This window comes from Danio rerio, chromosome 11 (assembly GCF_049306965.1).
Source record: "Danio rerio strain Tuebingen ecotype United States chromosome 11, GRCz12tu, whole genome shotgun sequence".
Classification (NCBI taxonomy): Eukaryota; Metazoa; Chordata; class Actinopteri; order Cypriniformes; family Danionidae; genus Danio; species Danio rerio.
The window spans coordinates 27,171,286-27,186,371 of NC_133186.1; the positions used below are offsets into that span (position 1 = coordinate 27,171,286).

Genomic DNA, 15,086 nt, shown 5'->3' on the forward strand with positions numbered 1-15,086 from the left:
TGATGCTGCGGCAAAACAATCAATGTCTGACATGAAGAAATGCATGTTGATTAGAAACAAGACGTCACTATTATAAATACACCTTTAGTTACATTAAATGCACAGCAATTTCTGCTTTTAAAACTATAGAAACTTTTGTTCAAAGTCGTTGGCTATTTTTGTACAGCAGGCTCTGTATGAAACAAATGAAAATATTTTCAGTTGTTTTTTTATAAAAATTCGTTAAATATTGCTTCTTATCTGCTTCATTTGATACTGGAGAAAGTACTACAGAAAGTATCTGATTTCTTGTCTTTGTTATTATATACAGTTGCAATCAGATTTATTAGCCCCTCTGAATTATTGGCCCCCGTTTATTTTTTCCCCCAATTTCTGTTTAACGGAGAGATTTTTTCAACACATTTCTAAACATAATCGTTTCAATAACTCATATTTATTAACTAATTTTTTATCTTTGCTATGATGACAGTAACTAATATTTCACTAGATATTTTTCAAGACACTTCTATTCAGCTTAAAGTGACATTTAAAGGCTGAACTAGGTTAATTAGGTTAACTAGACAGGTTAGGGTAATTAGGCAAGTTATTGTATAATGATGATTTGTTCTATAGATTATCGAAAAAAAATTAGCTTAAAGGGGCTAATAATTTTGACCTTAAAATGTTTTTAAAAAAATTTAAGACTGCTTTTATTGTAGCTGAAATAAAGGTAATAAGACTTTCTCCAGAAGTAAATATATTAGTAGACATACTGTGAAACTTTCCGTGCTCTGGTAAACATCATTTGGGAAATATTTAAAATAGAAAACAGGGGGGCAAATAATTCTGATTGCAACCTAGGCGATGTATTTAATTGTAAATTATCATTATTTACTCACCCTCTTGTCGTCCCTAATGGGACAGTTTACCCCAAAATACCATTTCCTCACCATTTCCTCACACTTAATCAGTTCTAAAATTGTATGAGTTTGGTTTATCTGTTTAACAGTAAACAATATATTCTGAAGAATGATGTAAAACAGTAGCCATTTACATCCATAGTAGAATAGGGGGGTGTATCGTCGCTGACGAAAGTGAAGAGCAGGATGGCGGGGTGTTGGATGGCGGAGGGGTGTCGCGGACGAAAGTGAAGAGTGTTGGGGAGTCGCGGAAGAAAGTGAAAGTGAACAGCAGATGGAGGAGGGTGATCTGTAAAATGATGTTCATGTTCCAACACAAATTAAGCTCAGAGTTTAACAATAGAAAGAGACGCATATAGGTGTTGAACAAGTGGAGGATGAGTAAAGAATGACAGAATTAAAATTTTAGGGTAAACTGTAGCTTATAGACTTTTGTTCATCTTATTGAATTCTGATACTACTTTGGTGCTTCAAGGAATCTCAAGAGTTCCCGTTTAGATATTGCTTGATACTAGTTGCAGGTTTGGCATGCTGTCCCCGGGAGAGAACCCTGAGCTCAGAGATAATTGAGATCAGGTTTTTTTTGAGAGCTCCCCCTGGTAAAGAAATAAAAGGGGGAGATGGGGTAGATGGGGGGGATTGTTCAAAAACAAAGATAAGGGAAGTAAGGTGAAATGGGCTATTTATTGTAGGTTTGGATTAATCGGAGAGGTTTATCAATGATTGCAGATGACAGCACAGCCGCGGTCAATCATATCACATGCTTCTCTTAAAACTAGTTTATTAAACTTCACTTAAAAATCTATATGAAATGAGTGTTTTAGTCTAAGTCTTCTAAAGAAATATGGACATTTTTTATGATAAACAGATGTACACATAAAGATTGATTGGCAAACATAAACAGACGCTCAGCCTCATCTTTACCTGCTTGCTGCACAAGACCAAACTGCACTTTTTGCTGCAGAAGGTGAAACATCAGGAATAAACCTCACTGGTTCTCACATGTAAGACAAGCAGACTTGAGTTTCTGGGATCAGATTTGAATGCTTTAATGAATGCGTGGCTGATCAATGTTCTTATGGGAGTTAAAACCTATAATAAACATGATTATCGTATAAACTTTCAATTGTGGTAAAAATGTCCTCATTTTTGTTGTGAAGAAGTTTGGAACAACAGGAGGCTGAGTAAACAATGACAGTTATTATCTCGGTGCTCCACTGAAAAATAACAGCAGGCAGGTTTAAAATGACTTGTTCATTGAGTGAGTTCATTATGACAGCAATATAATTTTGGGATCAAACAACCAATTAAATGAGTTGAACTGGAGACATTCACTGACCTCTCACTCCATCTAGTGGTGCCAATACAAAGAGCAGAAGGGTCTAAAGAATAATTGATGATGCGATCAATTTTTGACACTGTCTGACATTTTCATCCAAGTCATTGAGTGAGAAATAAGCATGTATCCTCTCTCTCTCCAACAGAACTCTCAGAACTTTCAAGACTTTGACTGCCAGGTAAGACCTTTGCTTATTTTGCAATAATTTCATTAGTAGAGGAGATAAAAGTAAGTTAATCTTAGATGCTGATCAGAAGTTTGCATGTACGATTATGGATATTTTAGGCTGCAGTCTTCACATTTTCATATCAAAGGTATTATTTCCATCACATTTTGATGTTGAAATAAACCTTATGAGAATCTTTGCTTTGATAATCTGTTTCAACTGTTATCAGGAAATCAGCTCTGACATCTTTTATTTGTTGTTGTTAATTAAAATGAACACATTTAAGGCAAGACACTGCTGGTTTAGTGGAGTAAAAAATCATACTATAAAAAAGTTATCACCAATCTTCCCCAGATGATTAGTTTATCTGTCAATATGGGGTGCTGTCTGTACATTGTCGAGAAAACTTAAATTATTTTGCAATATAACAGAGTAAAAAAATTAGGTCTGAAAACTTTCCATACCCACTGTTTATTAGGAATTGCATACATTTCAAACCAAAAAATCTGAACATTAGGTGATGTCGAAATTACAATTTTTAATATACACACACACACACACACACACACACACACACACACACACACACACACACACACACATTTATTTATTTATTTATTTATTTATTTATGTATTTATTTTTTATTGTAAATTTTTTGGGGGGAGGGAATCGTTTTAGTACTCCATAATTCAGAAAATATCACAAATAGTTTAAAATATATAAATATTTCCACACTTTTATTTGAAATAAAAAATATATAGCCAATTTATGTATTAAAGAGCCCCTATTATGCATTAAAAAAGGTCACATGTTGGTTTTGGGGGTCAACAGTTTAATGTGCAAGCAAGGTAAAATAAAACGTTTGTTGTCTTTTTATTATGCATTTTTTTTACCTAATTATTCCAACGACTCCTATATGATTTGTTCAGCGATTCATTTGTTCCCAAACCCTTCCTTAGCGCGATGCTAATCTGCGCTGATTGGTCCGGTGACCCAGTCTGTTGCGATTGGTTGACTGTGTTCAGCGCGAGACAGAGAGAAATGTGCAGTACAGATTATCAACAATTTTGAAGTAGTCAGATTGAAGAGTGTATGTGTGAGCCCAATGCAGCAGTGCATTAAAGCAATGCAGTTAAACACAAGCATAGTGCTCTTCTTTACCATAAGTAAAAACAGTCACACATTCAGTATTAACCCACACAGTGACAAAAGCTGAACTATTTTAAAAGTTGTTCGCCGCATGTGTGAAGGAACAGCTGACAGTAGCCATGGCAAAGACAAACTGCAGTGGATCGTAAGCTCACAAACGCATTTAAATCTGTTAACAAAGCGGCACGCAATGTGGTTTTAGACATGATATGAGAATATGAAGATTTAACCAAATACAGTACAAGCGGTCACAAGTAACAAAACAATTAAATACCTAATTTGCAAGCTAGAGAAAACAAGGAGGCAACCATTTTAATCACATTTACACTTGTGAAATGGAGGAAGAAACTGATCCATGAACTGTGTCCTGTAAAGTTCCTGTCAAGGTCTGACAAAAGTTCCAGTCACCAATAGTTTTTTCTACTTTTCCCTTTAACAAATGCCCAATAAATGCCCTGTTGTAAGCGTGTAGATTGCTGAAGCACTCGTCAGAAAAATGACAGAAACGCAGGACAAGACTGGGGCTGTAATGCTGAGGTATTTTTTGCAAAAATAAACTTCAACGACTGACTCTTCAAAGCCTCATCTTTGGGTAGGGCAAAAAATAATAACTCTCCCTCACACTTCAGAGCACAGTTTTTTCACAACATGATTCAACCGGGATCTGCTTGTTTGTCATCCTCTTTTTCTTTCTGCAGTGTTTGTAGGCACGGGTTTCAATTTTCCTGGGTCTGCATGCAGGGTCGGCGCATTCATAGAGGCGACCTAGGGCGGCAGTATAGAGAGGGCGGCATCCGCGACACCTCCCTTACCACCCGTGTCCACAGTTATGTCCGCGACACCTCCCTCACCACCCACGTCCTCAGATATATTCGCTCATAGGGCGGCAGAATAGAGGTCCGCGACACCCGCGCGTCCTCAGTTATATCCACGCATAGGGCGGCAGAATAGAGAGCGCAGTGTCCGCGATACCTCCCTACCGGTCACTTTCGTTTTCACATTGGGGTTGAGGGCGGCATGATCGTCCTCTGCCTAGAGCGGCAGTTCAGCTTACTAAGGCCCTGTCTGCATGCACTACAAATAAGCAGCCTTGAGTTTCGATTCATTCGAACCACTATGAGTTGACTCTTTTATAAATGAATCAATAGTTTTAAGCATGGGGCACTTTCAGATTTAAGCTTTAGCTGGATATTTCACTTTGCTTTGAGCTGTGTTACTCACTACATGGAAGGTCATTTACAAAAACCAGTAATAAGGCCTCTTCAACAAATCCCTCAATAATAACCTTCAAAATAAAGATATAAATAAAATTGTACAAGTAAATTGCATATAATATCACAACTCATACTCCTTATGTATTATAATTAAATTCTACAAACACAAATTGATGAAGTGCATAACACTTGAACCGTTTTTGTATACATTTTCTTTTACATTTGACAGAAAAAAACAGTTGCATAAAGGTTTTGCCTGCAGTGTCTCACCTAAATGAAAAGATGCTTAAATCTGAGAATGTGCTTCAGACATCTTCCTTTAAATCATATCAAGATTATTTACATTGAACATTATTCATTGCACTGTGTAATGGATGACAAGATGGTGGTTGACGTTATTAAAAATATAGATGCGTGCATTATTTATGAGTAGCGTATTTCATGTCTTCGTACCATTGAGGAAATGGTTGGTCTTGAATCCCATCCTCCTCGTTCTGTGCAAGGGTCTTAGATGAGCTAAATATAGCGCCTGCAGCTGCTGAAGTGAGCATGCTCAGACTCAGGCATGACCTGGTCTACATTATATAGTGACTTTAGTATTCCTTAGTCAGCAAGGCTCTATACACGTTAAGTGTTAAGTCAGGTGGTGGGCTGACAGCAGGCCAGCCAATCCACTCTCACACAAGCACAAAGGGCTGCAGAACAGTGCAGGAGATCTGCAGGTGTAGGGAGTGACTGCTCTCTGCTGGTAAATGGGGGCAGTGCGGCCTATTTCTCTCTCCAGTTAATTTTTAATGTGGAAAAAAAAAAACAGCATGACATGTATGCCTCTATTATCTGATGTTTTTGTCTATCGTTCATTTGACTAATTGTCAGATTGACTAATTGTCAGAAAATTAGAATGCAACTTCATATGTTCTTGGGTGTGCTTTTCAGTAGATATAAAATACTGACATAAAAAAATAATTCTATATATATGCAGACACACACAAACACATTCAAATAGTATGTGCTGTGGTTGTTATTAGTATTATTATTAACACTAGTAGATTATTATTATTATTTAAACACATTTGTATTTAACTTAATTAATGTACAATTGTATCAATGACATTTTTAAAGCATTACAAATGATTTCAATACCATAATTGTAAATAATCGCATTTATTATTATTTATGGATTTATTATTATTTATATTAATAATTGTGAATAGCGTTTTTAGTAGTAGTAGTAGTAGTAGTAGTAGTGGTGGTAATAGTATCAATCTTGATGATAGTAAACTACTAATAATAATTAATAAAATAAATTTAATAATTATTATTTTTTATTAGTTTATTTATTTTTAGTAGTTCAATCTTTATTATTTTTAAAGTAATTTTAGACAAAAAAATTTAATTGGGTCTTAAGGAGAGATTCAGGGAGAGATTCAGCTTTCTTCGACCTCCTTTTGAGAAGCAATATTTCCTTCATTTCTTAACTGGTAGCATTAGTCCTAGTGTCAACTAAATACTGCAAGTCATCACGACATTTTCATTATTATTCAGAGACCGTTTCATCCTATAGAGGGCATCAGAAGCTCAGAGTAAGCAAAGTCTTATCCTTGACTCTGATACAGTGTCATTCATTTTGTTAGATAATTCTAGAAATAATCTCAAATAGCAAAAGAGCATTACCCAAGAGAAGAGATTAATTAATAACACAGTATTCCTATTTTTTAATGGCTTTAAGCTTCAGCCTTCAATCACTAATGCAAAACTGTTTCCCAAATGTGCAGAATAATATTAACTCTTTCTTTTTGTATGCAGTTTTATTTTTTTTTTAACAATATGTTTATCTGATTATCTTTTTTTTAAATGGACAGTTCACCAAAAACTGAAAATTTCATCACCATTTACTCACCCTTCACTCGTTACAAACCTACTTGTGTATCTTTTCTTTTCTTTTTCTTATTTAAAAAATAAGACAAGAGAAATTATTTTGAGAAATGTTTTAAAACATTAGCCGTTCACTTGCAGTTACGTTTTTTTTTTTTTATCAGTCAATGGTTACTAGTTTCTAACATTTTTCAAAATAGCTTCTTTTGCATTCAACAGAATAAATAAACTCATAAATGTTTGGAACCTCTTGAGGGAGAGTAAATTTTTATTTGGTGGGAACTGTCCCTTTAACAGGCCTTCAAGAGGCTCTGTTTGTCCATTTTGCCCTTTAGTGTCCTGAAGGTCACTGGGATAAGACTCGCTCCGCACGACTGCTCATCAGATGGAGAATCACTGACATCTGATTCATCACTGAAGCTAAACTCCATCAGTTACTGAGTTACTTTTTTACCCTCAAGTACTTAAAGGGACAGTTCACCCAGAAATTCTACCATCTACTTAACCATCTACTCATGCTCCTCTTGTTTAAAATCGGTTTGAGTTTCTTCTGTTGAGCACAAAAGAAGATATTTTGAAATATGTTAAAAACCAGTAGCTTAAGCTCTGCAGTATTTTTCTGTGCTATATAACTACTGGTCTTTAAAAAAAACTCAAGTTTTTCCAAACCACAAAAGGGGATGAGTAAATGTGAGTCTCTTAAAGCTGTTTTGAGATATTTTGTATTTTATATATTTTCAGTATTGTAATTTTTATCATTTTGAGATATCAAATAACTAAATAGTAAATGTTAAATGTTTAACGTTATTTTCAAAAGCACAAATATTGCACTGTAAAATATTTCAGCATATTTTCACCATTTTTACTTTTTTTTTTTTGTAAATTATGTTAAATGGTAATTTCCTTTAATTTAATAAAATATCCTGTGTAAAGCAAACTACTTTTATAGCCATATTTTACAGAAATTAAGCATACTTTACAGTAATTAAGCATATAGCACCTTAAACAGTTTACTTCATGAACTTTAACAGCAGCTGGCTGAGTCAGTCAGTTTCTATAATAGGAATGAGTTTATTCGAGATTTGTCTTTACTGATGAAAACCGTAAATGTCAGTAACAGAAAAGCACTGTCAAATAAAATGTTGTTCTGTTAATTTGCAGAGTATATATTGCCTTATATGTTACAGCTTCAGTTGTATTGGATTTCCCTGGCTGTTGCTCCTCAGATTGTGTTTGTCTATGGTGGCCCCTGGAGGACAACACTAGAGCTTATTGAATGAAAAACAATGTTTCAACTTCATATACTGATAAATGAAAGCATGGCAGATCAATAACCTATCAGAGAGCGAGACTCGCAGAGACATCAGACATCGCTCACATGAGACCATAGTGCACCTCTCTGCAGGGCCACAAAATTCCTTTACTGAGCACAAACTGTGCTTCGAAACCATGAGCATTTACTGCAGTGTTTAATAATAATAATAAAAATAATAATAATAACAATAATAATAAATTTTATTTGTAATGTGCTTTGCTTAGACTCAAAGTGCTGACAATTAAGAAATAAACATTAGAGTATCCATGGACACAGAAAATAGGTTTACTTTTTTATTTTTTATTTTTTGGCTTTTTTAAATAAATAATCGAAAATACAATTCAGACATTCAAGTCAAAGGTGAAACATCCCATTTTTGTTTCTTCAAAAAATACATTTACAAAACATTTGATATAGATAGAAATTATATTAAATGCAAGGAAAATGTATATTATAATGTTTCAATTTGCATTTGTGAAAATTAAATGTAAAATATGTGTGAAATGATTATAACATCATAACAGATATACAGTGTTCAGCATATATGAGTACTCCCCATTTTGATATAAATATTTTTCATCCATTTCTCAGTGAATATGGGAAGATTTATTGGTGCATTTGAACAAAGAGATTTCTTAGAAAGATATATTTATTAAAATAATATTTGAGTCACAGAACATCTTAAGAAATGGAAAGATAATACATTTAAATTCATCCAAAATATTGCAAAAAAAAAATTACAATCTACAACATTTCAACAAAATTGTATATTTTTTGTTTCTCTTGATTTTTGCTATTTTTTCCCTAACATATAAATTTGGGCTACTAGTTTTTGGACCGTTATCATAAGTTATTTTGTTAGATTAGCTCCAGATTTGGCTTCAGCACTGACTAAACTAATGTATATGCACAAATATAATATATAAAGCATCCTACAGAAATATCAATGTAATTAAGAGATTTCTGGGGGGTGTACTCATATATGCTGAGCACTGTATATATACATAACTAAGATTGTATTAATATATTTTTAGTATGAATATTGATCATACTAAATTATATTATAACTTTTTAACCTCTTTAGTAACAAATGGATAATTTGGTATATAAACTACAGCAGGGGTTCCCAAACTTTTCAGCCCGCGACCCCTAAAATGACAATGGCAGTAAATCGCGACCCCCAATATCCTCTGAGGTGGCTATAAATATAGAAACCTTGCATGCAATGGCGCGCACACTCCAACAGACCGAAGTCTATTCTTTGTTTAATTTTCAGTCAGTGCTGTAAATGTGCCAGAAAGTTTAACCTGGTATTATAAAATCAATCTGCTGCATCTGACGCTACTGCTGTGTCTTTAATGTAATGTATTTACCCCAGGGGTTGCAGTCCAATAGAACTAGTAACTATAAGCTACTATAGTAACTATATAGTATAACTATAATCAACTTGGGTTTAATAAAAATAAATAGATTTTTGGAAATCACCAGGAGACCCCCCATTCATTGTCCCGCGACCCCTCGGGGGATCCCGACCCCCACTTTGAGAACCACTGAACTACAGTACTGTTACATGCCAAATACCATTTGGTGTCTTCTGTAAATCATGGTAAAACACATTCCAATGCACAGTGGGAAAACAACTACATTTAAAGCACTATTATATTTTAATCATTTGGTTTAATCAAAACTTTTTTGGAAGTTTTCTTTGACGCATACACAAATGTTAAATCTGTTTAAAATTATTAAAGGGATGGTCCACTACGATATCATATTTTAAACTAGCTGTGTGAACATAAACAGCAATTCTAAATGTCATGCGCTTAAAGTTCAATGCAAAGGGAGACATTGGCTTTTATAGAGTTAACTTAGCAAGGCCTACAGCGAACAAAGTTTTGGGACTACAAAGAAATATATCCAGGTTAATGATGTCATAAACCCTTCAGGTTACACGCAAACACCCCGTGCAGCAAAGTGGCATGGCCAGATGCGCTGTAATGTTATAACAGTGACGCTTCCTGGTGCCGATCTACGAGTCACAGCACATTATGTTAACTGAGCAATCAGAGCCTCTTGAGGGCCGGCTTTCAGAGGAATTAGGAAATATGACAGCCGTTTTTATGTTACCTGAGTAGCTGTATATAATTCAAGTAAGATATATGAAAAAAATAACATGATATTTCTTTTACAAGTGAAGCATGAGCACACATTGCATTGCTTCTTATAAACACAACCAAGTCTTAAAAATACAAAAAATACTCTCTAGACCACCCCTTTAATACACAATACATACATTTTTAAACAGGTTCAAAAGTCCTACACCTTAAAACACCTTAAAACACCATTATTTAGATGTAAGTTTTAACAAAAGAGAATATTTCCTATTTATGCAAAGATGTTATTGATTTGTATTAGGGATGCACAATGTATAATTTCAGCATTGATATTGCAATGTCCGTATCCGCAATTAAGTCACATTGCAGGATGTGCGATGTTAAGTTGGGATTAACTAAAAATAACAATTCAGTACATGATTGTTGAGTCATGGTGAATTTCAACCATAATCTATTAGTTTGAATGATTTGTTTTACTCAGATGGATTTTTTAAGGCTTGTGACTTTAAGATTTAAAACAAATTTAAAATCATTTGGGAACAAGACATTAGAAAGTTTGCCACTTTAACAAAGATTAATTGAGCGGAGTTATTTATCAAATTAAGACTATACAGTGTTATTTTAGATTAGAGGATTGAGTTTTTTATTTTTTACCTCAGTTTTGCAATATTCCACCAAAAACCATAAAACATGGTTTATTTTGTTTTTATCTGTGTTTAAATTTTTTAAATACATTTTTATATGTATTTTATGCAGGTGCACTCCCCTACAAAATCATCCCAATCAATGTACAATTGTGAATTGTTCCCAGTTACTTAAGTCATTTTGTGAAATTATGTTCATATCACCATATATATCACAGAAATACAAAATAGGGCTGGGCGATTTGGCCTAAAATCAACAATTTGATTAATTGAACATTTTAACTTGATTATGATTAATGAACCATTATTTTATTTATTTGTTTTATTTATTTATTTTTGCCCTCACACTGTAAATATGCTCATGTTACAAGTGAGAGATTTTCGAATGAAGGGTGGATTACTTGATTTTAAAATAATTGAAGGAAACACACACCTAAGGCATCTCTGGCGCAGCTTCCAAAATCATCAGTGTATAGTGCAAAATAAGGTTCAAGAATGGGTCTATCGTTCTACTTGACCAGAGATCAGATATGGCTGCAAAGCGCTGAACATTTTTCAGTTCAGCAGCTACATTTTTATAACATGTCTTGTACATGAGCGGGTCAGGTGACTCAACACACAGTAGGGAAAGTAATTGAAAAAATCGACCTGGAATAATTTTAATAAGAAGCTATACAATTTTATATTTTATGCTTTTACAGTAGATTAGTCAGTACTGAAACCAAATCTGGAGCTTATCTAACAAAATAATATACAATAACGGTCCAAAAACTAGTCAACCTAAATATATTGGTCTACCTTCATGTTCTATTTCTAGACTTCAAATGGTCCAAAATGTGGCCGCCCGTTTGCTGATGAGCAGCCACAAATATGACCATATCACACCAATATTGTGATAACTACATTGGTTGTCGGTTCGTTTCTGAACAGACTATAAAATTTCACTCTTTGTTTATAAAACCTTGCATAACCTATAGCGCCCCTGTATCTTTCTGATCTGATCACTGCTAAGGCCCAAACATGATCGCTTAGCCTTAGATAAAATTCTGACTGCCATCAATTGCAAATACCTCGATCTCATCTCAAATGCAGGATCAATAGAGCCTTTGCAGTTGTGAGTTCGAAACTATGGAGTAAGTTACTATTAAAAATCAGAATAGCACCCAAATCTTTTTTCAAGTGCATTTAATATTCCCCAATGGCTGTTCCAGGCTATACTAAATTGCTTTTCTCTCACTTTTACTGTTGTTACTAATGTTTTATATTGTTGTTTTTATTGCATTTTATTGGTGTTTTTTTTTTACCTGCTAATGCTGTTGTACAGCACCTTGGTCCAAGGTTGGACCAAAGGTTGTAATTAAGTGTGCACTAGAAATAAATTTTGATTTGATTTCGATGGATGTGCTCTTCAATGTTTGGACTCTCAGCAGTGAAATTTAAAGCACACTGAACTGAACTAAACTGAACTTAAACTCTGAAAACTGAACTGACAGTTTCCATTTACTATAATCTTCTATGTTAAGCTGCTTTGACTACAATGTAAAGGTGCTATAGAAATAAAGATGCATTGAATTAAATTTGAAATTTGAGAGAAAAGATTAAGAAAGAGGAAAGATCAGGAGGAGCAAAAAAACTGAAAATTTTGTTGAAATTTTGTAGTTTGTAATATTTTGCAACATTTTACTTGAATTTAGTTGCAATATCTTACTATTTAAATGTGTATGGTGACTAAAATATTATTAAATAAATATATATGTTTAATAAAAATGAGTTTTGTTCAAATGCACCAAAATGCATTGCCTATATTCACTGAAAAATGGATAAAAATATTAATTTTTAAAATGGGGTGTACTCAGTTTTGCAGAGCACCATACATTTAAAATATTAGACATCAAAAACATGTTATTGTATTTCATAAGAATATTCAAAGGTGAAAGAAAAGTGAATAAATAATAAAAACCTGATTGTATTTTTTTGTAAGATAATCAATTGTGATCTTATGTTGACAGCCAAATCTGTCCTGATCCTAAAGCATCTGAACATCACTAGCATGACTAACATCTAATCAATATATTTAGTCCAAATGTGTGGATGTGCAAGGTCAGATCAGTTTGCACCTCTCCTCTGAACTGGTTGACCCCACCCAAAAACAAATAATAAAGTGCAGTGGAGAGCATCATCATCTCTCTGTATCAGCCCTGCCCCTCTCATCCCTTCTCCTGCCCACCTGACTCCCTCTCGTCCAATCAGAGCAGCCGCTGGCATATGCATGAGCAAGCACTGCCTCCCCAGCGCAAACCGCAGTCACTTTTCTCTCCTCCCCGCTCTCTCTGCATCTCTCTCTCTCTTTCAAAACATACCTCCTCTCTTCATTCCTCCGCCTCCCCTCCCTTCTGGATCTCTGCCTAGCTACTGCTGTCCCTGTCCGTTCTCCTCCATCCCTCCTTCAGCCACTCTGTGTTTCTCTCCTGGATCCTCCCATCTCTTCCTGTCTCCTCTGTGAAGCTGTCACTGTCTCGTGTGTGGAAACATGTCAACCGTTCTGGATGTGGAGCAGAATGCGTGTACTGGAGATGCAGTGGTGAGTGTGTGTGCGTGTGTGCGTCAGAGAGACACTACTACTGATTCCTGACTTTTCCTTTTAGCAGAAATGTGCATGCCTGATGTCATATGAGATTCTCTCTGATGTGTTTGTCATGCGAGTCATGCTTCTCTCGGCTTGTTTACTTTACCTCAGATTCATCCAGTTTGAGACTAAAGTGTTAGTTATGAATATTTTTAGTTTAGAAGGTTCAAAATCAGACGTTGTTTATGGGTTGATGGTTACATTTTGGGGGGTTTTGTGGCTATAAATGTGGCAAACGTCCCGATGACTGACTAATAGGTCAAGTAAATGAAGGACATTTGGAGTACTTAAAAACACTAGCACTACTGGCAGGGTGTGGTGGAGAGTGTATGCTGTATGTGTGTTTTTTTCCCTAACAATGCATTAGTATGGATGGTGTGTATTCGCATCTGTGTGTGTGTGTGTGTGTGTATAATAGTGATCTGCCGTCAAGTTTGTGCTGTGTAATGGCTCCCAGGCTTGTGGTCTGTGATTGATGCTATTAGGTAGAGAAGCGGGTGTGGGGGGGCAAAGGCTTATACTGTTTTTTCTTGAATTCATTCATTCACCTTGGCTTAGCCTCTGCTTCCCAAAGAAGAGCTGCATTGATTGTGCTTTTTCCAGGTTTAAATGTTTGGATGCAAGAGGAAAACCATGTATTTGGTATATAAGTGAGCTATTCAGATTTTACTTTCAATCAAGAATGCACAATTTAGGAACTCAAAACATAATATGAATATTGGTGTGTAAATATTTTATTTTTTACCAGGAATTTATATTTGAAATTTGCCCGATCAGCCTCTGAACTAAATTAACCAGCAATGTTCTTACCAGTTTCTCAAGAAAGATTGCAGTTTATGTATGTGCAATATTAAAAACAATATCTCAATACATCCTGGGAGGTTTAGTACTACTAAATTAGCTATTTTTAGAGGCTTACATTCTCGTGGTTATATAAATATCACAATAAAACTGCCAGTAGGTGGTGCAAATCCTTGCCTTAGTGAGTGAGTCTTTGATCATTCATTCAAGCAATTCGTTCAAAAAAGCTGAGTCATTTAGAAATACAGTATAGTAAGTAGGCCTTAAGTAAGTAAAGGTGCACCCACACTGCCTTTCCTGGTTCGTTTGACAAATGTAAGTGCTCTGAATCGTTGGAAGAGGTGTGCCAAAGCGCAGTTTGGATGGGCTTCGGCGTGGTACGCTTTTAGTGTGAGTGCAAATCACGCCCGAGCCCGAAACTGAAGTGCGACGTCACTTTTAAGGGGCTGTTTCATATGAATTTATTAATCATTCTCACTTTTTAATGAACGCAAACCCCTCGCTGCACGTCAGCTGCACCTCCTAATACCTGCAGCATGAGGACTTTTATAATAATTTATGAGCACCAAAAGTTGAGGATCTGTTCAGTAAAATATTTCACTACGTGTCACTGCATCCCAAATGACTAAAAATAATACAAAACGATTTAACTAATGCAATTTTTACTGTGCTGAGCGAGAGCGCTTTTTTTCTGTTACTAAACAGTTGCATTATCAATGACTTAAGCATGCTCAGGTTCGGAAAGCAAGATGCAGTGTGAGTGCTGGTCATCGGGGGAGAGGGGACAATCGCACCTCGGCACGATTTAAGGCAACCATGCCTAGTTATAAACGCCCTAAGAATCATTCAGTTGATTAATTTAAAAAGAGATTTGTTCTGAAACAGCACACTACAGAACTATCTATTTGGAACCAGATAATGTTGTGTCTATAATGTTACATGATAC

General features: G+C 35.1%; 1 protein-coding gene across 7 annotated transcripts in view; it reads left to right on the forward strand.

Annotated features, from left to right (window-relative positions):
• ndrg3a (ndrg family member 3a) overlaps nt 1-15,086 on the forward strand; it is a 74,647-nt gene that overhangs the window by 34,805 nt on the left and 24,756 nt on the right. For 5 of the 7 annotated variants that reach the window (NM_199517.1, XM_021479547.3, XM_009306019.5 and 2 more), the window contains 1 exon segment: nt 2,384-2,416. In NM_199517.1, the coding sequence (NP_955811.1) occupies nt 2,384-2,416 (33 nt within the window). 7 annotated transcript variants of the gene reach the window in all.